General features: G+C 50.4%; 8 protein-coding genes across 8 annotated transcripts; 6 read left to right on the forward strand and 2 right to left on the reverse strand.

The window, feature by feature from the left end:
* Nucleotides 1-121: 121 nt before the first annotated feature.
* N7503_011349 (uncharacterized protein) lies at nt 122-769 on the forward strand (the record flags this gene model as incomplete). Its single annotated transcript, XM_057070895.1, has 1 exon — nt 122-769. The coding sequence occupies one exon, from the start codon at nt 122-124 to the stop codon at nt 767-769; it is 648 nt and encodes a 215-aa protein (XP_056917506.1).
* Nucleotides 770-2,259: 1,490 nt separating this feature from the next.
* N7503_011350 (uncharacterized protein) lies at nt 2,260-7,930 on the reverse strand (the record flags this gene model as incomplete). The annotated part of the gene is made up of 2 exons (XM_057070896.1): nt 7,297-7,930; nt 2,260-7,198 (listed from the first exon to the last, which is right to left on the reverse strand). Exons 1-2 carry the CDS (start codon nt 7,359-7,361, stop codon nt 2,260-2,262), a joined length of 5,004 nt encoding a protein of 1,667 aa, XP_056917507.1. The 5' UTR covers nt 7,362-7,930.
* A 514-nt stretch (nt 7,931-8,444) lies between these two features.
* On the forward strand, nt 8,445-9,285 carry N7503_011351 (uncharacterized protein; the record flags this gene model as incomplete). The annotated part of the gene is made up of 3 exons (XM_057070897.1): nt 8,445-8,510; nt 8,591-8,717; nt 8,792-9,285. 3 exons carry the CDS (start codon nt 8,445-8,447, stop codon nt 9,283-9,285), a joined length of 687 nt encoding a protein of 228 aa, XP_056917508.1.
* A 909-nt stretch (nt 9,286-10,194) lies between these two features.
* On the forward strand, nt 10,195-11,644 carry N7503_011352 (MmgE/PrpD family protein; the record flags this gene model as incomplete). The annotated part of the gene is made up of 2 exons (XM_057070898.1): nt 10,195-10,652; nt 10,738-11,644. The coding sequence occupies 2 exons, from the start codon at nt 10,195-10,197 to the stop codon at nt 11,642-11,644; spliced, it is 1,365 nt and encodes a 454-aa protein (XP_056917509.1).
* Nucleotides 11,645-11,993: 349 nt separating this feature from the next.
* On the reverse strand, nt 11,994-13,600 carry N7503_011353 (S8 family peptidase; the record flags this gene model as incomplete). Its single annotated transcript, XM_057070899.1, has 3 exons — nt 11,994-12,179; nt 12,233-13,171; nt 13,235-13,600. 3 exons carry the CDS (start codon nt 13,598-13,600, stop codon nt 11,994-11,996), a joined length of 1,491 nt encoding a protein of 496 aa, XP_056917510.1.
* Nucleotides 13,601-14,783: 1,183 nt separating this feature from the next.
* On the forward strand, nt 14,784-22,871 carry N7503_011354 (Beige/BEACH domain protein; the record flags this gene model as incomplete). Its single annotated transcript, XM_057070900.1, has 6 exons — nt 14,784-17,627; nt 17,680-18,124; nt 18,187-21,692; nt 21,751-22,056; nt 22,111-22,488; nt 22,554-22,871. 6 exons carry the CDS (start codon nt 14,784-14,786, stop codon nt 22,581-22,583), a joined length of 7,509 nt encoding a protein of 2,502 aa, XP_056917511.1. The 3' UTR covers nt 22,584-22,871.
* Nucleotides 22,872-23,393: 522 nt separating this feature from the next.
* N7503_011355 (sedoheptulose-7-phosphate:D-glyceraldehyde-3-phosphate transaldolase TAL1) lies at nt 23,394-24,589 on the forward strand (the record flags this gene model as incomplete). Its single annotated transcript, XM_057070901.1, has 4 exons — nt 23,394-23,451; nt 23,520-23,531; nt 23,623-23,906; nt 23,969-24,589. The coding sequence occupies 4 exons, from the start codon at nt 23,394-23,396 to the stop codon at nt 24,587-24,589; spliced, it is 975 nt and encodes a 324-aa protein (XP_056917512.1).
* A 771-nt stretch (nt 24,590-25,360) lies between these two features.
* On the forward strand, nt 25,361-26,373 carry sod1 (superoxide dismutase SOD1; the record flags this gene model as incomplete). Its single annotated transcript, XM_057070902.1, has 5 exons — nt 25,361-25,373; nt 25,738-25,917; nt 25,981-26,132; nt 26,197-26,293; nt 26,351-26,373. The coding sequence occupies 5 exons, from the start codon at nt 25,361-25,363 to the stop codon at nt 26,371-26,373; spliced, it is 465 nt and encodes a 154-aa protein (XP_056917513.1).
* Nucleotides 26,374-26,431: the final 58 nt, after the last annotated feature.

Below are 26,431 nucleotides of genomic sequence, written 5' to 3' on the forward strand. Positions count from 1 at the left end.
TTGGCTCTTCTCACCTCAACTTCCCCATATTGCCAGTGATGTGATCAACTTTCTTTCTTATCAGTCGTTATCAGTGCAATTGACCCGTTCTCAACTGTATACACCAAGCTCCCGGATCAAAATGCTCGCCTTCCTACCTCTATTGCTGGCATTCAGCAGCTTCGCCACATCGGCAGCTATTCCATCGTTCTCAATCCCAAGCGTCCGAGACTCCTCCGTACCACAATCAGCGGGGGAGTCCACCGATTTGTCTCGGGTATCTGCCCAATCAGCCAACAAGAACGCGGAAGCTCATGATTTCCCCCAAAGAACTCCCTACTACTTTCCCGAAACCATGCCCGACAACGATGAAATTGCCGAAAGACTGACTGCCCTCCGCGAAGCTGGCTTCACCGGCGCGGCGGCATCCGAAAAAGGAAGCGAAACACCTGTGCACCAAAATCAGGCACATGATCAACCTCAGCAGTCAATCGACACGCCGGATGTTACAACGATCGACACTGCTCGTGCACGGATGCTTATTCTTCCTGATCGGGAGTCGAGTGCCGAGCTGGACCAGTCGCTGGAGAGCTCGTATTCTCCACGTACTGCGCATGAAATTCAGAACGGCCCTGTGATTAGCCAGGCTCTTCGAATCGACTGGGTCATCTCTGAAGCCCCAATCCTCATCGCTACACCCCCAATTATACCATCCATGATGTTCTTGCTCTTCATCGCTGCTATCCTGTGCATTGCCACTGTGGTCCGCGGTGTACGTCATCAACGCTGAGGAATGCCAAGTGGAAACGCTCGGTCGCGTTTCTTTCCTTTCTTTTTCTCCTTCGCTTGTGGTCCTGGCATTTCATTGGGCTTCGCGATCTGCGATAACAGAAACATGCTAAATCCTCCCGAAACCAAATTACCCCTTCCAGCTGCACCACCTGCATAAGCTTCCCCGCACACCGCTGGAAACCTTCTGCTGCCCTATGATCTGGAATCTCGCCTGCCTTGCTCCGTTGGTCGTGAAGGGTGGTTATCTTCCCAGCCCCCTCCCGGCACAAATAAAAATAGGTTTTACCTATCTCGACACGGGAAGACAGAAAGAAATCAACCGCGGCTCCTGCAATGGAGTGCTAGCTACTTGCCCCTCGCGCCGTGAAGATTTCATCTATCCACTGGCTGCAAACCAGATGGGTCCCATAATCAGGCAGCAGGTAGCACGGGGCCCACATTTGATGTCAGCCTAGCTCGGTAGCACCAGCATCCGACACATTGACATAATTGTGATGTTACCCTTCTTCGAGACCTGTCTTGTGAGAATATACAACTGTCTACTTGGGGACACCTGAAGGCTACCGTTACAGGCACAATTAAGCAGATTTTATGAGCGAATCTCACTTGAAAGATCTATCGATTGACCGGTGTTGCGATCTGTACTCCGCACACTGTCTACCAAGGTGTGACCCACCTTGTCGTAAAGCAGCTGGCGTATTCGTATATCCAATTACGAATCCGAGGGCTGCACATGCACAACACATAGTCTCGCTTCCTAGCGAAAGTCTTCTCTGTCTGGCCCGGAGACTTGGAAATCATCCTGACTAGTCGCCATCGGTGGCTCTATCTATACTGGCTTTACATTTGTACACAGAAATCTAGGCCACTTTGTCCAAATAAGAATACGAAGTTATCCAAAAAAAAAAAAAAAAAAACTCAAATAAATTTATACCAAAGTTTGATTCTAGCCATCTCCCATAGTCACATTTCGTGAACAAACCTTGGAACCCGGGATTTAATGCACTTGTCATAGTTGATGATTGAGGTCAATTGATCGATTGATGCCTCCCATTTTGGACGTCAATGACTTGAACAGACCTCGGGATTCATCATTGTTTCACCCCTGAAAATGACGTCAAATTCCACCTTGAAGAGCAATGGAAAAGGGGAGCAGGAGGATCTAACCACACGACTCGGTTTTGAAAAGTCTAAAGCACAATATGCAAAATGGAATAATAATGATTTGTATATGTAAAAAATGTCTTAGGACGCCATGAGGTTCAAGGATAAGCCAAATACCTAACGATGAGGATCAAAAACAATCAGTTTGACACAAGAGCCACCCATAAACAGAAATTGTGAAAATTAAGAAATCTTTTTTGCAATGTCGTCTCCGTCCAAAAGAAGTGACAGACAAGAGGCATGACCATAGACAAGAAGGCAAAAAGTGTGAAGGATAAGAACAGTGAATATGTACGCGAGTAATAGGAAAGGAAGAGAAACTACTTAGGAGTCATCGACCAGGCGCTTTTGGACCCAGGCACGCTTCGCACCATCGAGAAGCACGTCCATATTCCCGCTGTTCTCACACATGCCGCGGAATAGGCCATCCTCACTGTTGATCAAGGTCCAGGGGTGGTCGTACTCGATCACTTTACCATGATCAAGAACCAAAACCTTATCGTAGTCGATAATAGTCTGCAGACGATGGGCAATGGTGATGATTGTGCTATCGTGGAGTTCACGAAGAGTCTCCTGGATCTTTGCGTCGGTGGCATAGTCGATGGATGCGGTGGCTTCATCCATCATGAGAACGCGCGGTTTCTTGAGGAGTGCGCGGGCAAGACACAGCAGCTGTCGCTGGCCTTGAGACAAGTTAGATCCAGACTCCGAGACCAAGCTTTCCAAGTTGTGGAAGACATTCTTATTGTCGACGACTGTCACGGCGCTGCCGTTGGCACCAGCATCGACAACACCATTGCCTTCGGTTGCGTTGAACGTGGTTCCGGTCAGTGGAGTTGTAGATCCTGACGGAGAACCGATCAGATGCACGCGGCGGAGCGCAGTGAAGATCTCCTCGTCGGTGAACAGACCGAACGGATCGAGATTGCTGCGAATGGTTCCTGTGAACAAAGTGGGGTCTTGAGGTACGATTGTGATGGCTTCACGGAGATCACGCAGACCAATTGCACCAATATCGACACCGTCGATGAGGATCTTACCCTTCTCAGCCTCCAATCCGCGGAAGAGAGCAAGGGCGAGTGAACTTTTACCAGCACCTGTGCGACCAACGATGCCGACCTTCTCACCGGCCTTGACAGAGAAAGAGACCTCCTTAAGCACCGCATCCAGATCAGGGCGGTAACGGGTACTGTAGCCAGAGAACTCCACAGCACCTTCAACCGGCCATCCCTTTGCCGGACGAGACTCCGGGATAACGGGAGCGGCTTCTTGGTCAACCTCTAGATACTCTCGTACTCGCTCGACCGAGTTCATGTTTTGCTGAACCTCCGAGTAGAGGCGAACAAGCCACAGCACGTTCTCAGTGAAGGTGACGGCGTAAGTCAGAGAAAGACCAGCGGCACCGGCATCGATATTGCCGACGTTGATCAGGACAAAGGTCGCGGCGAAGAACGAGACCAGAGCACCAGTCCAGTCAACTCGAAGGGCAAGCCAGCGATTGGCAGCCCAGAGATAGATGTGAGGTCGGTTGTAGGCATTGATGCGGCGGTGATTGTCGATAATGAACCGAGGGCCGTCACCGTAAGCACGAATGGTGACAATACCATTCAAAGTCTCGCCAAATTGTTGGTACAGGGGGCTCCGCTGCACAGACTCCAAACGCTTGAGGTCACGGGAAGAGTTCAAGTAGATGGCACCCAATGCAGTGTACACCAAAGTGATGAATATGCCCGCAATCAAAAATCCCGGAGTGATGATAGAAATCAGGATGACAATCATGATGACCGAAGCAAGACTGTGCAGCATACCTATTGCCACAGGTGCAACTTCCTGGTCAACCGCCTCAACGTCCTTGGAGAATCGATTCATGAGCTGGCCAAGTGGTGTAGAGTCAAAGAAACGGAACTTGGCATGCATGACAGTCTTGAGAAGACGGTCATGGATCTTCCATGATGCGTGGAGAGAACCCCAGAACAGTACAGCTTCGCGACTCAAAGAGATCAAGATGTAACCAATACCCAACAGAGCATACACTACCAAGTAGAACATCACATTGACATCGCCATCAGGGGTGGTGGGGCCGATGCTAGATGATAGTTGTGGGGGTACATATGTGCTCATTTTGGAAACACTGCCGACATTGAAAGTTGGAGGCTTAAGGTGAGCAACAGCAGCGTAAGTACCGGCATCATCTTTGGATCCCACGCTAGAAGTTTGGTAGGCATTCGCCCATTGTCGGATCCAGAGATTAGTTGAAACCGAGCCCAGCTGCTGTAGACAGAATACCACAACAGCCATAACCCAATAGTACCATGATCCCATTGAACCCAGATACATAGTAACTGTTGACCACTTGACACTACCAGTAGCCATTGATTCCTTCAATACGGTCTGTCCGTCCTTTTGAGACTTGTCCGCCGTGCCGTTAGTTGACCCGATTGCAGCAGTGGTTTCGTCTTCGAGGTCGACATCTGATGGAACACGAGATAAGCCGCGTGAGCTAGCACGCGAGGCTGGCCGAGACTTCAAGAACTCATCACCAAGGGCGCCGGTAGCAGCAACGTCATCAGGTTTGCCCTGGGCGCTGATCTTTCCATTATCAAGGACAACCACATGCTCAGCCTGGGGAACGGTGAGAGAAACGTTGTGGGTCACTAAAATGCAAGTACGATTGATCATCAAGGGGCCGGTCAGGGCCTGGCGGAAGATGTGCTTAGCAGTATGAGAGTCGACAGCGGAGAGACAGTCATCCAGCAGCAAGTGGCGGGCACTGCTGTAGATGGCTCGGGCAAGAGAGATTCTCTGCTTCTGTCCACCCGACAGACTGATTCCCTTTTCGCCAACCAGAGTTTGGTCACCGGCATCAAGAATAGCAATATCACGTTCCAAGGCACACGCTTTCAGAACTGCGCGGTAGCGCTTCTCGTCGGGTGGGGAAGCGAAAATAATGTTCTCCTTCACGGTGTCGTTCACTAACCATGCTTCTTGGGCGCAGTAGGCGATGCTGTCAATCAGGCCAGTTTCGGGGTCAACCGGAAGGTCAGCACGATTTGCCATGCCACCAGGCAGATGGACGCGACCCTGAATGAGTCTCATTTCGCCAAGCAATGCCATGAGCAGGGACGTCTTGCCAGAGCCGGTGGGTCCGGCGATGATGCTTAGACGACCAAGCGGGAAATTGACGTCCACATTAATCAAGCGGAAGGCGTCGGCACCATTTTCAGGAGATGAAGAGGATTGTTTGGGGTTAGGCTTGGAGGTTCCCCAAGTGAGGGTCGCCTTTTCCAGTCCGATCTGAGTTGGGCCATCCAGGAGACTATCACGTAGTTGATCGTATTTCTCAGTCTCCTCCTCGTTGAGGTATTCGTCCACACGATCGAGGGAGACCTTGGACTCCTGAACGTGGGCCACCATATCCGCCAATTGATCCAAGGGGACACGCAGCAGCGAGAACATGGACAAGGCGGGGAAGGCAATCGAAGGAACCAATTGCTTTTTCTCGACAACTGTGTATAGGAAGAACGAGAGGAAAGTAATCAAGATGGGAGTGCCATACCAGACCGTAGCAGCACAAGACCACAGGATGTAGCGACGTCGCAACGACTTCAATTCGGCCCGGCGCTTGTCATTGACAATATCCTGGAAACGCTGTTCCCAAGCAAAATACTTGATGATCCGGATATTCTGGAGCACTTCATTGGTGGCATGGATACGCGCATCGGTGCCCTTGAGGATCTGGTTTTGAACGCGGTTGAATTGTCGGGCAATGAAGAGATTCACTGGAAGCATCAAAGCCATCAGCACGATACCAGCAAACGAGCTATAGCCCATGATCTTGTATAAGAGAAAAATGGCCATTCCAATCTGCACCGGCACACTGGCCCACAGGAAATGGAGGTAAGCACCAACTTCGCTGACCTTGAAAGAGTCAATGGCCATCAAGTTGATAATGGTACCAACGTTAGCCTGCGAAGCGGCTTCCTCCACTTTAGACTCGGGCTTGGCACCATTCTCGGCATCGTTCTCATCAGCAGACTTCTTCTTCTGACCGAACGAGAAGATCCGGTTCTTCTTCTTCTTGGTGTCCTTGGGTGCCTCGTGCTCCTCGAGTGCTTTACGGGCAACGTCCGTGGACGCACCAGCCTTGCGCCGGAGGGCTTTGGCGTAAATCTCACCAATGATGATAGCACGGATCTTGACACCCATCTTACGACCGATGTAGAGCGCCTGACCATCTGCCACACCTTGAACAATGGCAGAGCAGAATAGGAGAATCGCATATAGCCAAGCCGCATTGGGGGTTGTCGAGCGAGGGTCTTCGACATATTCGAGAATTGCTTTCAGAAGTAGACTAGGAACGAAGACGAAGAGATTGGCGAAAATTGTCCAGAGGCCTTGCTTCAAGATGGTCCCGAAGAAGTATCGGATGAGCTTCCACGCCAAAGAGCCCTTCATCTGCCGCTTTCGAAAATCGGTCACAACCGCGGCCGCCTTTTGCTGAGGAGTCAAGTTCCACACATCGTTGATATCTAGCGGTTGCCGGTAGCCCTTCATGATAAGTGGATCCAGCCAGGAGTAGGTGGCCAAGGATAGAAGACTCGCCATTGGATGACGCGGAGGTTCTAATCCGTCCTCGCGCTCAACTAGAACGGGCTTGTTGCCACGGCGAGTAGTAAGCGCGATCAAGAGAAGCAATGTGCTCAGCGCGAATCCAATGCTGCTGAGAATGAGGGCGTTTTTCGATAGCGGATGAATGACGGCAGATCGGAATACCATGATGTTGAAGAGCCATTGCAGGCCGTACAACGCCGCCGTGTGATTCCAAAGTCTCGGGGCGGAGGAAATATCCATAGTCGACAGTAAAAGTCGCACCAGAACCAAGAAGAGAATATAGCCCCAGGAAACCAGGCCGGCGATCGCAGGCATAGTACCATGACGGCCCCAACCACTAGTCGACAGAATCACCACATAGAGTGCGACTTGACCGACGAGTGCGGCAATCTCCAGCGCGACGACCACGATCTCTCCACGAGGGCGGTCCACCTCCAGCTTCAAGTGTTCGAGTTCACTTTGTGCCGCTTGGAACAACATAGGATCGGATTCGGATTCCGGGCCATTGGGAACCTCATTTTCGGAGGCATCGTTTGAGAGGACCTTGTAAGCAACGCCTTTGCTGGAGACCACATAACGATAGGCTAGACGCGTGACGATAAGGAGCAGCGATACGATGCATGCTGCGAGGGGAAGGGTGACTTGCAGAGTGCTATATCAAATTTTCGACGATCAGTACTGGAACGGTCGCCGGCATTAAACCAAAACGTGAAATCAAGAATGAGAAACAACTGGAACGTTACCACTCACTTGCGCTGGAAGCACCGCGACAGGTCATCCACGGCCCAGACGGGGCCGGGACATTGTGGGAGCATATTAGATAGGGCGATACGATAGGAAAAACGAGGGAGAAAGCTCCTGGAGGGCCAGTTGCCGATTGTTGATCAGTTCACAGCTTTCTCAAGCTCTGCGACCGCGCAACTAAGATATATGCAATGCGCCCGATAGTAAATCAGTGAGAGAAAAGGTCCACCCCCAGAGAATTAGCGACAATACACGGCTCGACAACTAGACGAGGCTCGCATCGCAAAGTCGAACGAATGCGGAAAGGCGAGGTCGGGTGGAAAAGTCCGGAACCGAGGGCCGTTGAGGGGTGAAAACGGCTCAAGGATGCGGGGAGGGATAAGTATCTTTAATCCCAAGTGATAAATGAAGTTATAAAACCCGAAAATTGAGGTACACCAGAGAAGAGAGAAGGAGAAGTAAGAGGCAAATGGGGTCTGGGCCAAAGCCGGCGGTGGAAGAAAAACGGCTTTCTAACAGGGTGACATGGACCACCACTACATCAGCGTAGTGGATCCAGGTACCACTACATGCAAAACCGAGACCGAAACTAAAACCAAATTTCCCGAAACAATGCAATTATATGTCGATCTGAATAACCTTATAGCGCGATTGAGTGGGATTGACAGTTCATCAGATTGATATGATCTGAAGTCATACACTCCTTCGATGGCTCATCTGACCCCAAATGCCGATCGCTGCTTATCGCGCATGTTTGCCTTTCCCCACCCGTTATCGGCTAAAGTATCTGTCTTCACTTCACCTGATACTGCTACTAAGCCGAATAAGTACTATGATATGACTCAAATGGGCAGGAATCAGAAAGTCCACGTGAATCAAAAGAATAAGCAATCGTAGACTTCGATCGCCACAGTTGTGTGACCATTCGCCACGAGCCTGACTAAAACAGTTCCCCAATTTTTTCCTTTTTTGCGCTTCGACATCATCGATCCACTCTTCTCTTCTCCCCCTCTCAGGTTCTCCCGGTGGTCCACTCCAACAGTCGGGGACGCGCAGTGGATTATTAGCGACGAGCAGCAGAAGAAAGCCGCGAAAAGATACCAGTGAAAGCAAAATAAAGTAGCTTTGATTAATTATCTTGTCACTCTTTCGCCATGTCGGAGCGAATCCTCATGAATGAGTTCCGGGCGTTATCGCGTGAGAAATGGTTGAACGTCGAGGTCAGTGCAACGCTTTCTACTCCTCAAAGTCTCTATATGTCAAGCGATATAAGCTTACCGGTCAACTTGCATATCTATAGCTACACAGGGAGAACATCTACCAATGGGATGTTGCGCTCATCGTCTTAAACAAGGACTCCCTTTATCATGGCGGCTATTTCAAAGCCCGGATGACTTTCCCCCAGAACTACCCTTATTCACCTCCCGGTATTTTCCCTTCCCTATACAGTTGATGCTGGATCATATCGATGACACGGAAACTGATGAAGACCTCACTTTAGAGTTTCGCTTCCTCCTCCCTCTTTACCACCCCAACATTTACACCGACGGCCGAGTGTGTATCTCCATCCTGCATCCTCCTGGCGAGGATGAGATGTCGGGCGAGCTGGCTGCGGAGCGCTGGTCTCCTGCTCAGCGGGTAGAGTCGGTCCTGATCTCCATTCTCTCCTTGCTGGACGACGCCGAGGTCTCTTCTCCCGCCAATGTCGATGCGGCCGTGATGTTGCGACAGGATCCAGATGAGTATCGTGTTCGGGTCATAGCGAATGTCGAGGCCTCTAAAGCGATGACTCCGCCCGATTTTAAGATGCCGGATCAGGAAACAACCCGCGTGGAGCTGGAGAAGGATGATGCCGACTTCTGGGCTGATTCGGAAGTGGATAGTGACCCTTTCGGTGGCAGTGACTCTGAAGGGGACTCCGATATGGATCAACTGACTGCGAGTGAGGATGATGCCGACGAGGATGACGAGGACGAGGACGAGAAGGGTCTATGAAGGCCAGCTGGCCGCGCTCCACTTCAGCGACACGAAGCCACCACCTTTTTTTTCAACACAGCATTCGGCGTCGGCATATTGGCTACAGATATATGGCGAAGATCGGCTTTTCTTTCAACTTTACAACGCGGGTCGTTCTCCGGTTTACCATGACGGATGCATTTTACGGAGTCTAGGGCATTTTGCTAGTTGAACCTGCTTATCAGGGTTGACATCTTTATCGCATCAAGAGTTTAATATTATGGATTAACTTTGCTCTCGCATATTATAACCATGATGCTTTTCACGTGGCGTAACCTTGAGAAAGGTCACCGGTGCTTATGTTTACTACCTAGGTAGCCAGGGCTAATACGTATAACGTTGAACTAGCAAACATGGGTCTTAGTTGTCAAAGTGCAACATCACTCGGGACACCGGAGCCTTGAGAGACATCTGGAAAATATGAGCGCGATAAGTTTTTAGAAGGTGACTTCTGACTACCATGTTGCCGATTTCCTCCGTAGACTACGTAAGCTTCTAAGGTCGACTCTCGTGGACCGTGCATTGAAATCGCCCATAACCACTTTGACAGGGAAGCAGCCTAAGATCGGACTATCCTTGACCTTCCACTTACATGTTCTAGATTCCGATTTTGCTCGTGTCATTTCTTGAACTAGCTGTGGAAAGGCGCTTCTTGTCTCCACTTCCAACAAGCAAAAAGACCCCACAATTTGGGGCCGGTGCCGTTGCCGTTGCCGTCTTTGCCGTCCATCAAGCATTGATCGTTGATATATACACTCCGCACCTAAATCTCCTATATCGGAGGGATCGTCAACCACCAAAACAATCATTGACCCAGCACCACCGACCTTCGAGCTCACTAATTTTGCACACCTTAACCAAATCGAATCTTGGAAATTGAATCCAAAAATGGCCACACTAGCCCTCGCCAAATGGTCCGTGAGCCTAAACTATACTTCCCTGCCAAGCGAAGTTAGAACCGCCGCCGTCCGCAGCTTCTACAACTGGGCTGGCTGTACAGTGGGAGGCAGTGCCCACCCCGCAACAAGCATAGCACGCAAAGCGCTCGCACGGTTCTCAGGACCGGCCACCTCCCGCCTACTAGGCTCGGAGGAGGGCGTAGATGTCGACGCGATGCACGCCGCATTATTCAATGGCATCGCCTCCCATGTGCATGACTATGACGACACACACCTGGATACAATCATCCACCCCACTGGACCGGTAGCATCGGCATTGCTGGCAATGTCCGAGTCACTGGATCGCCCAGTTACAGGGGAAGAATTTATTACTGCGCTTGTGGCGGGTGTGGAGGCGGAGTGTAAGGTTGGGTTGGCGGTTTGGCCTAGCCACTATGATGTTGGATGGTATGTGCTGGTACTCCGTGCTTATTGAACCGCGAAGATACAAGAAAATTGTTCTGATTATGGCGGCATTTGCTCTCTTTAATAGGCATATCACGAGCTCAACCGGTTCGATCGGCGCTGCAGTGGCTGTTTCCAAGCTTCTTGGCTTAAACGCTACCCAGACAGCGCATGCAATCGGTCTCGCTGCGACACAGGTCACAGGACTACGGGAGATGTTCGGCTCACACACGAAATCCTTCCACCCGGGCCGAGCCGCTCAGAACGGGCTGTTAGCTGCTATCCTTGCAGAGGAGGACTATACTAGCTCTGCACAGGCGCTAGAAGCAAAACGCGGCTGGGCAAATGTGGTCAGCAGCTCACATGAACTCAATGCGCAGATCGGCAGTCTTGCACCCGAGGGACGGTGGGAGATCGTGCAGAATGCGTTTAAGCCATTTCCCTGTGGGATTGTGGTGCATCCTGTAATTGATGGGTGTATTTTGCTACATGAAGAGCTGGATCGCGCTGGATTATCGGCCGATCAGGTCGTGGAAGTTCAGGCAGAGGTTCATCCCCTTGTTCTTGAGCTGACTGGTAAAACGGCGCCCAAGGATGGATTGGAAGGAAAATTTAGCGTCTACCACGGTGGAGCAGTTGGATTGTTGTTTGGGAAGGCTACACCGGCGCAGTATGAGGATGAGGTCGTTACTGATTCACGGGTTGTGGGGATGAGAAACCGGATTAAAGCTAAGGTAAACGAGGATCTTAAAGCTGATGAGTGTCATCTTACTGCGTTTCTGAGGAATGAAAGTGGGGAGAATGTCACGATTGAGAAGCATGTGAGTCATGCGGTGGGGAGCTTGGAACGACCCATGACGGATACTCAATTAGTCCAGAAATTCGTCGATCAGTGCATTCCTGTGCTCGGTCAGGAGCGGGCTGAGAAGGCGAGTCAATGGTGCTGGGATCTAGAGAAACAGGGTGATGTGCGACTTATCAAGGCAGTGTTGTGAATACTACGTTATATCCACTCCATTGGCCGAGAGTTTACATGAAGCGAATGGAAAAAGGATTGTTGAAACACGTGTATGAACCCTAAACACATTCTAGATGGTGTCGGAAATGTATCGTTGTAGCGAAAAAATATACTACGGTAATGATACCAAGCAAGCGGGGAACGACAGTTGGGAAGGGATTGACGCCCCGTGGTGTTGGACCATCCCAAAGGGAAAACGAAAAAGGAAAAAATGAAATCAAGAGATAAAGCCAAATGAAACGATCTGCGCCGGTGTGTTAATCCATCCATCCATATGCCCATGTGAAGAGTCCCGTCACAGACGGGTGCTCTGTTGATTGTCTACTTTAAGCAGAAATAGCGTCCTTGATCTCGCTGTAGATAGCACCCATCTCCTGGTGGAGGGTCTTCTCGGCGTGACCAAGCAGTTCCTTGAGACGCTCCTCAACACCAGCCTCGGAGGCAACCTCGTAGCCACCCTCGGAAACAATCTCAGAGTAGTTGGACGAACCACCACCGTTCCAGGCGAGGAGCTATTAAAAAAGTCAATACGAGGTTGTCTGTGAAGCAAATAATGATGACTTACGTTAGGAGTATCAGATGGAATGTCAGAGAGAGCGCCGACAGTGGCGACAGTAATGAGAGCCTCCTTGAGCTTCTTAGGGGTGATCTCAGCAACAGCGTAAGCCGAGTCAGAGGAGGGCTGCAGGGAGACGTAGTAGGCCAGGAGACCAGCAATGTGGGGGGAGGCCATGGAGGTTCCCGAGATGGTGTTAACAGCGTACTTGCTGCCAATCCAAGTAGACAGAATGTTCAGACCAGGGGCAAAGATGTCAGTGCACTTTCCGTAGTTGGAGAAGTAGGCACGTTCATCACTCAAGGTGGAGGCACCGACTGTGACGGCGTTCTCGGCAGCGGCAGGAGAGTAGTTGCAAGCATCAGCATTGTCATTACCAGCAGCGACAGCAAAGTGAATGCCAGCCTCGACAGCGGCATTGACAGCAAGATCCAAAGTGCGCGAGCTACCACCACCCAGGGACATGTTGGCAACGCTGCCCTTGAAGCCCTTGGCCTTGCCGTCCTTAGCAGCCTTGGTCTTCTTGATGTGAGCCTCAGCAGCCCACTCAACACCCTTTACGACATCAGACATGGTACCAGAGCCGCTGGAGCGCAGAACCTTCACGCCGTAGACATTGGCCTTCTTGGCAACACCGTACTTCTTACCGGCAATAGTACCAGAGCAGTGGGTGCCGTGGCCGTTGCCATCCTCGTCCTCATCACCCTGGGGAATGGTCTTTCCCCATGTGGCACGACCCTCAAAGTCAACGTGGTCAACGTAAGTACCGGTGTCAATAACGTAGGCATCAACACCCTCACCGCCATCCTCGGCGTACAGGTACTTGTTGAAGGTACCAAATGACAGGCTGTCACGGTGAGAGATACGGGCCAAACCCCAAGGAGCGTTCTTCTCGAGGGCAGGCTCCGAGTTGATGCGGACCTCAGAGTCCTTCTCAATATATTCAACCTAGATGAATAGAAACCAGGTTAATAGAGGACTTTGTAATGAGGTTCAAGGCAAATGACTCACATCCGGGTGCCGGCGGACCTGCTCGATGACATCCTCGTGGAAGTGACCAGCATATCCCATGAGCGAACCAGCGACGTGGAAAGTATGCTTCAGTCCTGTGAAGGCATCATCGTTGAAGCCGAAGAGCGAACGCTTCTTCAGCTCCATACGCTGCTGGGAGGAGTGGATATCCTGCACCCAATCGTGGTGAGCAGCTGCGACCGATGAATCGACATGATTCTTGAACACAACGATATAAGAGTCCGGAATCTCCTCAGAGGTCATGGATGAGAGAATGGGAGCTGCTTCGTTGTGGATGGAGCCTACTCCCATAGGTGACGCAGCTGCCAGCAGCGGCAGCAGCGATAAGCCGAGGAAGCCTTTCATGATGGGCGAAATCGACTTTAACGACAGAAGCAAGAGAAGAAATGGAGAGAATGAACAGGAATAATAGACACTGTTGGGTGGATGGGAGGGATGGATATAGGGTGGTTGGAAGGAAGGTTGAAGGAGAAAGAGAAGAGGATGAGGAGGTGAGGAGAAATGAGGAGGTAAGTCAGTGACCTTATCTAGGGGACCCGGAAGATGATGCAAGCGGGCGATTACATTACGGATACGGGGGCAGATGACTTGTCGATTTGGCGCTGGCTGTCGATCTTGGGTGGGGAGCGAGGCCGGGGGTGGGCGTTACGGTAATGTATTGTAACAAGCACAACAGCTTTCCCCAGTAACACACGAGCAGGCGGAAAGCAGATAAAGCCGGGAATGCTCTTATCGCACCATATCACATCATCTTCGTCATACACTATTGCTCTCTATTGGATGCCATATGATCTACCCTGGATGATCAGACTACTTTTCCTGGAACTAGAAAGTCATTATCATATGGAGAACCGGACCGACTCAAAAAGGGTCTTGTCGCACTTCCCGGGTACCTGGCAGGGGGTTGGCCACGGTCGCACGGACTTTACAGCTATCTACGTGGCGAATCAAGGCAAACTGCAGCCTCCGAAGTCGCGTGCTTTCTACAAGGTAAGTATCCGGGTGACGCGAGACATGTCAATGCATGGCTTAGATAAATTCCCCAGTGATAGTCGCTACAGTGTTATGAATACCATGATCATTGATCACAAGGGATCCCCGTTCTCCACACTTTAGCTGCTAGTTATCTGTTATCTTCTATCGCTCTTATCATGCCGTAACTTTACTGCCCAAAGAGGACTAACAATACTCGGAAATACAGCACTCAAACTTGGCACACGCAACTGCGCCCCAAAACGCCCCCAAAGTCACCTGATAGGCTCCCCGCCGTCGATAGAGCCTCTCCAAGGCTGCCGATCCATTTTTGTAGCCTGTACAAGGCAATATCGGGGCTTGTTTGGTCCGGATCGTCCTGAACCAACTTTGGTGTTTCACTCTGCTTTGGTGTGTCAGTGTGCTCTGGTCCGATCCCCACTTACCACGACCCCCCCCCATACCAATGCAGACCGCTTCAATTGTCTCGTCAATCGTCCATTCACGGTCTCTGATGGTCTCCCGCCATCGGAACGGTCGTGGATAAGATTTGGTCATGGCTCCGCCGCCCCTCTCTCCCTCCCCTTCCGGATCGACTGAGCGATTAGTCGAAGAGCTGGCACCCGCGCTGGACCAGCTAAAGTCCCTAACGGTGGGCAACCCAATTACCTTCCCGCAGGTACTGACAGCCACCGAACCTCTCCTCCGTCTGCGCCATACCTTTATTGATGATGCCCACCCGCGAACCGCCAAAGATGCATTCCGACAACTGTGGGGCTTCCAGACCCTGCTGCGTGTTGCCGAACAATTAGCAGAGCTATATGACATCAATGCTTTATCCAAGGACGAGAGAAAAGATTTACTAGCCATTTACAAGGATGTGCTGGGAGTCTTGGCTGAGGCATTGAAGAATCATTTTGGCAATAGACGATACTTTGCGCGCAGGATCGTCGGAGGGGGAACGGCAGCCCTAGAGCGAAGTCTGGCTGTACTTGTTGGAAAAGTAGGCCAGGCTGAAAATGATGCACACCAAATATATGGTGCGGTTTTGGCCGCTGCGCTGTGCCAGGAGAGCGTTTCGGGAATTTTTATAACATTGAGTGCGAAATTCCCACATATTGAGAGGTCCCAATCTCCAACACAGCTGCGGGATGCCGTGGACCAGTGCATGGGACCCGCCGAGACTGTAGAAGTGGCAGAGCTTCTGGGACCATTACTTCGGGCGTGGGTGACTCAATCTGCCTCCCCAGGCAATGGTACTCTACGCCTTGCTATCCCCGCATGTCTTTGTCAATTGGCATCCCAATCCTTGAGGAACGTTGTAGCTTTGCATGCCACCGGTATGCTGACTTCCATTCTTCCACTTCTGTTCGACAGCGGCCGGCCCGACAACGAGACAGAACTTTATCAGCATTTGGCTCGGCTTCTCAGTGTCCAGGGAATGAGTAGCCTGGATGACGCAGTTGCTCTGTACCGTCGAGCACATCAGAACCCACGGGTCTTGAAATTCCTTGTGTCTGCTCTCAAAGCTTCTAAAGAGCCTCCTGCAATACAATTCGACATGTCTATACATGGCTTTTCTTCTGTGGAGTTCGCGACTTTGGGTCGACCATTTCCCCCAAGTTCTTCGGGCGGCTATACTTTGGCAGCCTGGGTTCGGTTTGATGAGTTCGATCTCAACACACATACCACGATATTTGGCGCGTTCGATGCCAGCCAGACCTGCTTCCTGCTTGCTTACCTGGAGAAGGATACTCACAACTTTATTCTTCAAACGTCAATCCGTGGTCTCCGCCCCAGTGTTCGGTTCAAGTCCGTTAAGTTCAAGCCTGGTCGATGGTATCATATTTGCATGGTCCACAAACGGCCAAAGCCCACCTCATCATCACGAGCATTTCTGTTCGTAGATGGCGAATTTGTGGAGCAGCTAAAGATTGACTACCCCTCCGTTCCCACCAGTAATCACCCGAACAGACCACCTCACATCCAAGCATTTTTTGGCACGCCCCAGGATCTAGCAATGCGTCTTGGCAAGGGAGTTTCGACGTCCAGATGGTCCTTGGCCAATGGGATACTCCTCGACGAGGCCTTTAGTGATGATATGATAGCTGTCTTCTACAATCTCGGGCCCCGCTACTATGGCAACTTTCAGGATTGTCTTGGTTCTTTTCAAACCTATAAGGCCTCTGCAACCCTAAATCTACGCAACGAACACCTCCATCCTGGGAAGGAGGAGTCTTCGGATATTGTGACAGCCATCAGGAGACGAGCCAGCACTTTAGTTCGTGAGAATTCGATATTAATTAATGTTTCTCCAGTTGCTGTTCTTGACGATGATGACAGCAACAACGTTGATGAATCACAGCTCATAAAATGCTTATCAAGACAGGCAGCAAAGAGCTTGCAACAATTAACCAAGGCCGGCGGTAATGCCGTTGCAATCAATGGGGCTACTCCGGCAATCAACGATGGCTTAACTCAGCCCCAGGGAGTCGGAATTTTAACGGGTGATCCGGTGGTTGCTGTCCCCTGGTCATTAGACGACGCCAGTTGGTGCCTTGGTGGCTGTGCCGCTGTGCATTTAAGCTTGATTCAATCCTCTGGCTCCCCCGAAACCCTCCGCTTGGCCGTCGAAGCTCTTTATGAAGCTATCCAAGACAATTGGAGAAACAGTGAAGCAATGGAAAGAGAAAACGGCTATGGCATTCTTGCAGCGCTCTTGCGGGAAAAACTAGGCTTTCAATTGGGTAACTTCTCGTCTAGTAAACCTGCCGTGGCCAACTCAAGTGCTGAAGAACAAAATTCTCTTACCTTGGATCTTCTGCGCTTGACACTGGAGTTCGTGGGATATAATTTTGAGCACCCAAACCTTTCTATTATCACCAACCCGCTCGCCTACCGGGTCTTGCTGGTTGACATGGATATTTGGCGATATGGCGAAGCACCGGTCCTCGAGCTATACTACAATCAATTCCGAGCCTTTGCTACTGACAGCAACTATCACCGCTTCAACGCAAAACGGCTTGGTCGCATGCGTGCCAGCAAGAAATTGATTGAGACACTGAAGGGCGGCGAATTAACTCTCGAGACGCTCAACCCTTGTCTCTCTGCTTTCCGGTCTTTGATGGAGAGCGGCATGTCTCCTGATCTCCTGCGGTCGTTTGCTTTATCCATCACATATACACTTCACATGCCAAAGCCCACTACTAGTCTCCAGAAAAAGAAGAGTCTTCGATTTGTCGCGGCTCCCTCACGACCGGGTTCTTCAAAATCCCATTCCGAAAAGCATATCTCGGCCACCATGCAAGGAACTGAAATGTTGCGGTTGTATACAGAAGTGCTGTGCAATCCGCTAGACTCCACACCGTTAAAGAAATTTGCCAAAGCGGTAACTAACAAGGTTTGTTATAAGCTACGCTCTACTTGAAACACCATTCTGACAAGGCTTGCAGTGGCTACTTTATCTGTCATGTGAAGACGAACCAGAAGTCGTGGTCCTTGCTACGAAGATACTAGCTCGGTTGTTAGTTGTTCATGGCAGTGGGTATAGTAAGAAGTTCTCTGACAAAAATGGGGGGTACACGATCTTAGAGCACCACTTGAAAAGATGGTGGAACGTTCCTGCACTGTGGACCATCTGCTTTTCCATCTTATTTGGTCGAGACATTGCTCTTTTGAACCTTGACAGACCGTTTGACGGCCCTGGCTTTCTAAAACTGTTTCTCAGTGACGGAGATCTTCGAATTGTGAATCCTGAGATGTTCCCGGTGATCACTGGAATGCTGAAGAGTGGGCTGAGAAGCACGGCTCTAAAAAGTGATATTGGTGCGCAAACCAGCACAGGTATGCCAAAACCAGATCGGAAGAGTTTCAAGATGTTATCGGTCAACTTTAATGGTACGTTCCAACAATTAATTTGAGTATGTGGATGTTCTGACTTACCACTCTTGTTTCAACAGATGTTCCTTTGGGAGACCGCGAAGGGCAGAAAGTTTCTCTTTTATTCGCAGTGGTGGAATTCCTAGAGGAGGCGAGCACCATATCTCGGAACTTCCAAGAATTCACCGTCCAGTCCACCTATGTACAAGAGGTCCTGGCTGTTCTGTATCCAGTAATCGTCAATTCGGATTCTATCAGTGCCAACACCGAGCTGAACACCAGATATGGTGGTCTTTCCTTCGATGATAGCAATCTGGTCCTGCGACCACGTTCGAGTGCTGCCAACACGTCAACGGTGCTGCAGACCACCACAGTCGATTGTCCCACCAGTCCCGAAGAATGCGCTGGCTCTGCTCGCCGTGGATCCTTCATTCTTGTCTCCTCTGATAAATCAACCCATCAACCGTCCTCTGCACGTATTAGGCGTGTTATTCATCCTACTTTTTCGAATGATAGGTCTTCCGTGGATCACCCACTTGTCAAGGCCATCTTTGGACTAGCTCTCACCGTCTTTGAGGATCAGCTCTTGGAACGCAAGGACTTCTCGGGCTTGGGGCTTTATCATAAAAATCCTCCCGGCTTTTTGGAACATCAAGCATATTTCAATTCTTGGATCTTCAATCACCTGTTGTCAACTCTCAAGACACTACCCAGCTCCAAACCTCGGCTCCTTCAGGAACCGCGTACCCTTACCAACATTGCCAGATTCGCAACACATCTAGCCGAGGCAGTCTACGAGGGATGGTTTATTGATGGAGCTGCCACCACTTTGGAAAGCCTCGGCCCAATCTTGGAATATATCCAGCGACCGGACATCTCCAGCCTGAAGAGCATTAGGCTGTGCAATCAAGCGGTGGCAACAACCCACTCTATCTTGTATCGCGTTGTCTTGTTTCAATTGTCAGAGGCTGATGAAAATGACTCTCTGGCCGTTTTGAAACGTCTGAACTATTGGCAGGTAGTCCTTCTCAGCGCATCAGAGACCGAGTCGAAACATCTCCAGCTCTTCTGCTATCTTCTCTATACAAAGTTAATCAGCACGGATGATGATATTCGCCTGGCTGCTGCTAGTCTCTGGAGAATCATTTTGGTGCAAAAGCCCGACGAAATGAATAATATCATTGCTCGTGGACCTCCTTCCCTGCAGCGTCGACTATCAGATGGCTTTGAAGCTCTGGCGGGGATGGAAGACGAAGCGTTCTTACATTGGATCGATGATGAGCGTGACGATCTGGACTCTTTATTCCTAGGTATCCTTGGCCGAACATGGGAAGCGTTCGTCCAAGACGAGAATACTAAAAGCGAAGAATCGGCTAAAACCCGGATTGCAAAACGCAAGGACAAGCTTAAGCAGTGGGTACAGTTGGAGAAATTTGATGAAGAAGTAACGCGTAAACATGATGCAACCTTGCCCCATTGGATATCCAATATCTCCGCGTCGGAAACCCTCAAGTCGCAGAGGTGTCTGCAAGACCTCCAGGACAATTCGTCTTTTATGTGGTCAGCCTTCTCTGGCCTCTTGGTGGATCTTCGACGACCAGGTGGTCTGTTGTCCGAGGAGAAAGAAAGAAAATCCAGGCTTGACCAGACGGAAGGCCGCAGTCGTATGCGTTTACGCGTTGTCCCGGATGATTCAGGCGAACGCCAAGACTACCAACCCAAACGCAAGGCTTCTGAGCCCCCCATGATGAAGATTGACACTCGAGTGCGTGCACTGTCCGAAGGTGAGGCCATCGGGAGCCCAACTGGCCTCACGACAGAGCCAGAGGCTGTTGATCCCGAGGAACAAGATGGCGATCCCGAAGACCGCAGCATACTTGAAGAGAACTTCGAAATGATCGATGATCCGAAGGTTGAACTGGAAGATTACGAGGACAAAAATCGCAGAGTAATGCGATCGCTCCAACGAGGCGACCAGGTACAGAATGTGTGCAATCAATCACGGATAATTGGTCTCGAGGCTGTCGAAGGCCTTCTGATCATTGGGAAAGACTGCATCTACATTCTGGATAACTTCTTCCAACGCGCTGATGGAGAGATTGTCAATGTTTGGCAAGCACCCTCTGAGGAGCGAGACCCCTACGTGCGAATGATTGCTGGGCGAGAATCGAACGACCGCCGATCGCAGGAGCATGAAACCAGAAGCTGGAAATGGTCCGATTTGGTCAGCGTCTCTAAACGACGCTTCCTCTTCAGGGACGTTGCCCTTGAGATCTTTTTCACCGATGGCACGAGCTATCTATTAACCTTCCTCTCTGCGCGAGTGCGGGATGAACTGTGCAGTCAGCTCGGCAACAAGGCTCCTCAAGTGACTGGAAGTGTAGGACACTCGCGGCCGGAGGATATATGGCGATTTGAGACTTTGCGCAGCCAAGAGGATGCTCCGCAGTCCCTTGGGTCCAAGTTTGCCAGTGTCTTTGGCCACCTCCCATCTAGTCCAGCGACCCGAAAATGGGTCAGGGGCGAAATATCCAACTTCCATTATCTCATGTTGATCAATACGCTTGCCGGGCGGACATTCAATGATCTGACCCAGTACCCGGTGTTCCCATGGGTTCTTGCCGATTACACAAGTGAAGAGCTCGATCTCACCAACCCAAAGACTTTCCGCGACCTGTCCAGGCCCATGGGCTGCCAAACACCAGATCGTGAAGCTGGTTTCCGCGAAAGATACAATGCCTTTGCAGAAATGGGTGACGACAACTCTCCACCATTCCATTACGGAACCCACTACTCCTCTGCCATGATTGTTTGCTCATACCTCATCCGTCTCCAGCCTTTTGTGAAGTCGTATTTACTCCTTCAAGGTGGCACTTTTGATCATGCAGATCGCCTTTTCTACTCCATCCGTAAAGCATGGGAGTCTGCATCACGGGGAAACATGACTGATGTCCGAGAATTGACTCCTGAATTCTTCTATCTTCCAGAGTTTCTGGTCAATTCCAACAAATACGATTTTGGGCTATTACAGAACATGACAACGACCATTGACTCGGTTGAGCTCCCACCATGGGCCAAGGGTGATCCCAAGATTTTCATCCAGAAGCATCGTGAGGCCCTCGAGAGCCCTTATGTGTCTGAAAACCTCCACCATTGGATAGATCTTGTGTTCGGCAGCAAGCAAAAGGGGGATGCAGCTGTGGAAGCTGTCAATGTATTCCATCATCTTTCCTACAAGGGTGCGAAGGACCTGGACGCCATTGACGACCCAATGGAACGTTTGGCCACGATTGGCATCATTCATAACTTTGGCCAGACGCCCCACCAAATCTTCCAGCGAACCCATCCCCAGAGAGAAGATGAGCGACACCGTATCCCCCGGCTCGACACCCTCGCGGAATCGTTAACACAGATGCCACTATCGCTGCTTGATATTGAAGAGCGAGTTAATACTCTGTCCATGAAGCAGGATCGCCTTTTATGCACTGCTGCACTTCGACTGAATGTCCCACCAACGTATGACCAATATATGGAATGGGGCTTCTTCGATGGAAGCGTGCGGTTTTATTCCACCGACAGTCGCAAGGTATGGATCTGCACATCCTGAAATACTCCGATTATGACCCATAGCTAACTATTCATAGCTCCTCGGGCATTTTGAGCACCTCCATGTTGGTCAACTCTCATATGCTAGCTTCGCAGACTCGCGCACACTTATTACATGTGGAACAGATTGTACAATCTCCTTGTGGACAGTGACCTCGACCGCTCGGTCGATTGATCTCCAACCCATTGGGTCATTGTTTGGTCATCGTGCCCCGGTTACCGTACTTGCAACTTCCCGTTCATTTAGCGCTATGCTGTCTGCGTCGAATGATGGTCAGATCATGCTATGGGATTTGAACCGACGGTGCTTCGTCCGGGCTCTTCCAGCTGATGGCACAGTTGATGTAAGTACTTCCTACGACTATATGAGTATTTGTGTCTTATTAACAAACCCCCAGTGCGCTCGAATCAACGACGTGACTGGAGATATCATTGTCTGCCGTGGCAACCGTATCACCATGTACACGCTGAATGGAGATGTGCTGGTCGATCAACCTGTCTGTGAATCCAGCGATGATCACGTTCTATCCTGTGTCTATTATGAGGGTGTTCAAAACGAATGGCTCGAGCGTGAGCTCGTGTTAACTGGCCACAGTCGAGGTGTGGTCAATATCTGGGCCAAAAACATTCATGATGGACTCTTCGAGCTTGAGCTTATCCGACAGCTCCATCATACCGACAACAGTAGAGACAATGGCGCGAATATCTCTGCTGGAATTAGTTGTATTCTGGCTCTTCCCCAGGTTGTCTATACGGGGGATGAGGCAGGTCGGGTGGTGAGTACTCTCTTTGATCCAATTGCCCTGCATTATTTGGAATTCGTAAACTAACAGAGATCTAGTATGAGTGGAATTGCGTCCAGCGGCGTTGAAACTCGGATATGAGTTCCGTCGGTACGGCTATTGAAATGTTCGGAAGACTGTCCTCCAAATAAACGGCAGTGACGTTTAAAAGTATGGGGCGCTTAGTCTCGAAACCGGATAATTTCTGGTTATTATGTTATTTCCTGTTTTTATTTCCTAGTCGCGTCCTCTGGACCATCGCCTCGATCCGGGGTTTTTAGCGTTGCATATACATAGCGGGAATGGAAAGCATTCAGCACATGCACAACCCCGTAAACCATGACATTTAACCGGATCCCGGTGAAGCAGAAGTGCAGGGCCCCGTTACAATCTAGTGGGCCGTTGGCCGGTCGACCATCCTCCGGATGGCGCTGCCGGAGCACTCTGCGCCGAATCATCGTTTCCCAGGGTCTTCTGTAAACCAAATGAAGTCTTTTCGTATGTTATTGGAAGATGAATGGGCTTCTGAATAATCAGTGGCAACTTAAGCCAGTTCTTTTCTTAACTAACCATGTATAAGTGAAAGTGTACCTGAATAACTGTCGAATGGAGGGGTAAAAGTAGCCAAAAGCGGGAAGATCAATTCAAGTGATTTCATTGTGCAGCGTCATATTGCCCCACTTCTACATCCCACCTGAAATCAACCATTTGGTACTTCTGTTAACTATGGGGGTCCCATAGTCAGTGGATGTACCTCTCCGTAATAGCTCACCTGGCTCTAACCATGGACCTTACCCCCGCCTCTAAATACTCTCTCCTCGCCACTTTTCCCTTCTTCTGTCTTCATCCTCTCCAATTCTTCATCCTCTCTAATTTTCTACTCATCCCTCCATATCATCATGTCTTCTTCTCTCGAGCAGCTCAAGGCCACCGGCACTGTCGTGGTCTGCGACTCTGGTAAGTTTCATCCGATCCATCCGGATATAGCATGCATTGAACACTCCACTGACTTGCGCGCTATTTAGGTGACTTTGCCAGTATGTAACTCCTTCGTTCGCCACCAAGTGGCGTCCAACATTGTTCCATCGAACAATCTTTCTTTCGGTCTAGATAACTAACGCATCACAGCCATCGGCAAGTACAAGCCCCAGGATGCCACCACCAACCCTTCCCTGATCCTGGCTGCCTCCAAGAAGCCCGAGTATGCCGCCCTCATCGACGCTGCTGTCGCTCACGGCAAGCAGGTCGGCAAGACCGTTGATGAGCAGGTTGAGGCCACCCTGGACCGCCTCCTGGTTGAGTTCGGCAAGGAGATCCTGAAGATCATTCCCGGCAAGGTCTCGACTGAGGTCGATGCCAAGCTGTCCTTCGACACTGAGGGCTCCGTCAAGAAGGCCCTTGAGATCATCAAGGTATGCAACATATTCTGAAATTAAAAATGTACAGCAGAATTCAAAGCTGACAATAACATCAGCTGTACGAGGAGAACGGTATCTCCAAGGACCGTGTTCTGATCAAGATCGCTTCCACCTACGAGGGTATCAAGGCCGCGCACATCCTGCAGTCCAAGTACAACATCAACTGCAACCTCACCCTGATGTTCTCCCTCGTTCAGGCCATCGCCGCCGCTGAGGCCGGTGCCTTCCTCATCTCTCCCTTCGTTGGCCGTATCCTTGACTGGTTCAAGGCCGCCCACAAGCGCGACTACACTCCCCAGGAGGACCCCGGTGTCAAGTCCGTCGAGGCCATCTTCAACTACTACAAGAAGCACGGTTACAAGACTATTGTCATGGGTGCCTCGTTCCGCAACATTGGTGAGATCACCGAGCTTGCTGGCTGCGACTACCTGACCATCTCCCCCAACCTGCTGGAGGACCTGTACAACTCCACCGATGCTGTGCCCAAGAAGCTCGATTCTGGCAACGCTTCCAGCTTGGACATCCCCAAGCGCGAGTACCTCCACAACGAGGTCGATTTCCGCTTCGACTTCAACGAGGAGGCTATGGCTGTTGAGAAGCTCCGTGAGGGTATCTCCAAGTTCGCTGCCGATGCCGTCACCCTTAAGGATCTCCTCAAGGCCAAGATCGAGGCTTAGATTGAGTGATTGTTTTCTTTTTCGATGTTACCCCCTCTTTCTACAGTTATGATTTGTAAATTGGCAATCCTCAAAATGCTGGAATCGGTAGATACGAATTGATGAATATGAATATTTTTTTGGTTACAAATATGCTGGATGTCTCCTTGTAAAATATCTTAGTATCTATGGTAGGTTACAACTTTCGGAATATACAACCCTTCGGCAGTATGTTCAGTCTTCGGACAGGGCAGGACCGACACATCCGACGCCAAAGCCTAACCGCTGGGGATCTGGACCAGGTCGGCTTATTCAGGATTCCTAATCCTAGACCTTCGGAATGAACCCCGCACTTGTACACAGTGTAACATTGTATTACGCTGAGAACTCTATCAGATGTTTCAATGCCCATATGCATTCTGGGGATCTTATAATTGAACAAAGGACCAAATGATCAAATATAATAGTCTTGCAAGGTTGTAGGTATAGCTGTATAGCTGACTCGGGATGAGTTCGGCATTATGTCATTTCCCCTCGTCCCGCTTAGGAAGGTGGGGGAAGCTGTTTTGGTGCTGTAATCGGGTATCTGGTACCAATAGCCCACCGCAAATTTTGCTGGTCACACTAAGTATCTAGTACCTCTTGAGGTATGGAAGGTTCCCGGTAACGCAGTCACGTCAACATCATCCGCTTATTATTCTGCTGCTCCCGCCTTTCTCTCCTCTTCTTCTTCCCCTCACAAATTATTTCCTCCCCAAAAGATTCATATCAATTGAATTCATATCCGTCAAAATGGTCAAGGCTGGTGAGTGATATATAATTCTCCTTCTATATGGATCTGGGCTTTGTTATTGGATCTCCCCCGTCTCCACGTCCGTGGCAAAGGACCTTGGGGTGAGCACATTTGAGCACCTTGGGGATCAGCCCGGACCTATCGGCTTTGCTCCCTGTTGCCTACACCTCTCCACCAGATATTATACTCCTTTACTCTCCAGGGTCCTTATCCCCTGATTTGCTGCGAAGAGGCTGGGGGCTGGAGGCTCGTCAGATGCGGGAGCGGGATGCTCAGATCATTCCGAGCTTCCACAGGCTCGGGACCGATTAACATTCCATCTGCTTTCTGGAATATATACACTTAATTCAATTTCCATGCTAACAATGCCTGTCAGTTGCTGTTATCCGTGGTGACTCGAAGATCGCCGGTACTGTTACCTTCGAGCAGGCCGACGAGTCTGTCCCCACCACCATCACCTGGAACATTACCGGCCACGACGCCAACGCTGAGCGTGGTTTCCACATCCACCAGTTCGGTGACAACACCAACGGCTGCACCTCCGCCGGTCCCCACTGTAAGATCGACTATACCCCATATATGCACTCTTCCCAAGAATTGAGGCTAATAATGCACATAGTCAACCCCTTCGGCAAGACCCACGGTGCTCCCACTGATGCCGACCGCCACGTTGGTGACCTTGGTAACTTCAAGACTGATGCTGAGGGCAACGCCAACGGCTCCGTTCAGGACAAGCTTGTCAAGTTGATCGGTGCCGAGAGCGTTCTGGGCGTAAGTCTCCTTTGAGCAAGCCATTTGTAAATGATGTGACCGGAACTTTCACTAACATTCACAGCGTACTCTCGTCGTCCACGCCGGCACTGACGACCTCGGCAAGGGTGGCAACGAGGAGTCTAAGAAGACTGGTAACGCTGGACCCCGCCCTGCTTGTGGTAAGTTTCATCGATTCCGATGGTTACAATGTGCCTTTTATTAACGGAATCTTTCAGGTGTCATTGGTATTGCCGCTTAAATTTGATGAACCAGCTCTGGTATCCCTCCATCTTTCTGGAAGATGAAAAGTTCAGGAT

Source organism: Penicillium pulvis, assembly GCF_028828015.1.
Source record: "Penicillium pulvis strain IBT 33274 chromosome Unknown scaffold_8_segment0_segment0, whole genome shotgun sequence".
In the NCBI taxonomy this organism is placed as follows: Eukaryota; Fungi; Ascomycota; class Eurotiomycetes; order Eurotiales; family Aspergillaceae; genus Penicillium; species Penicillium pulvis.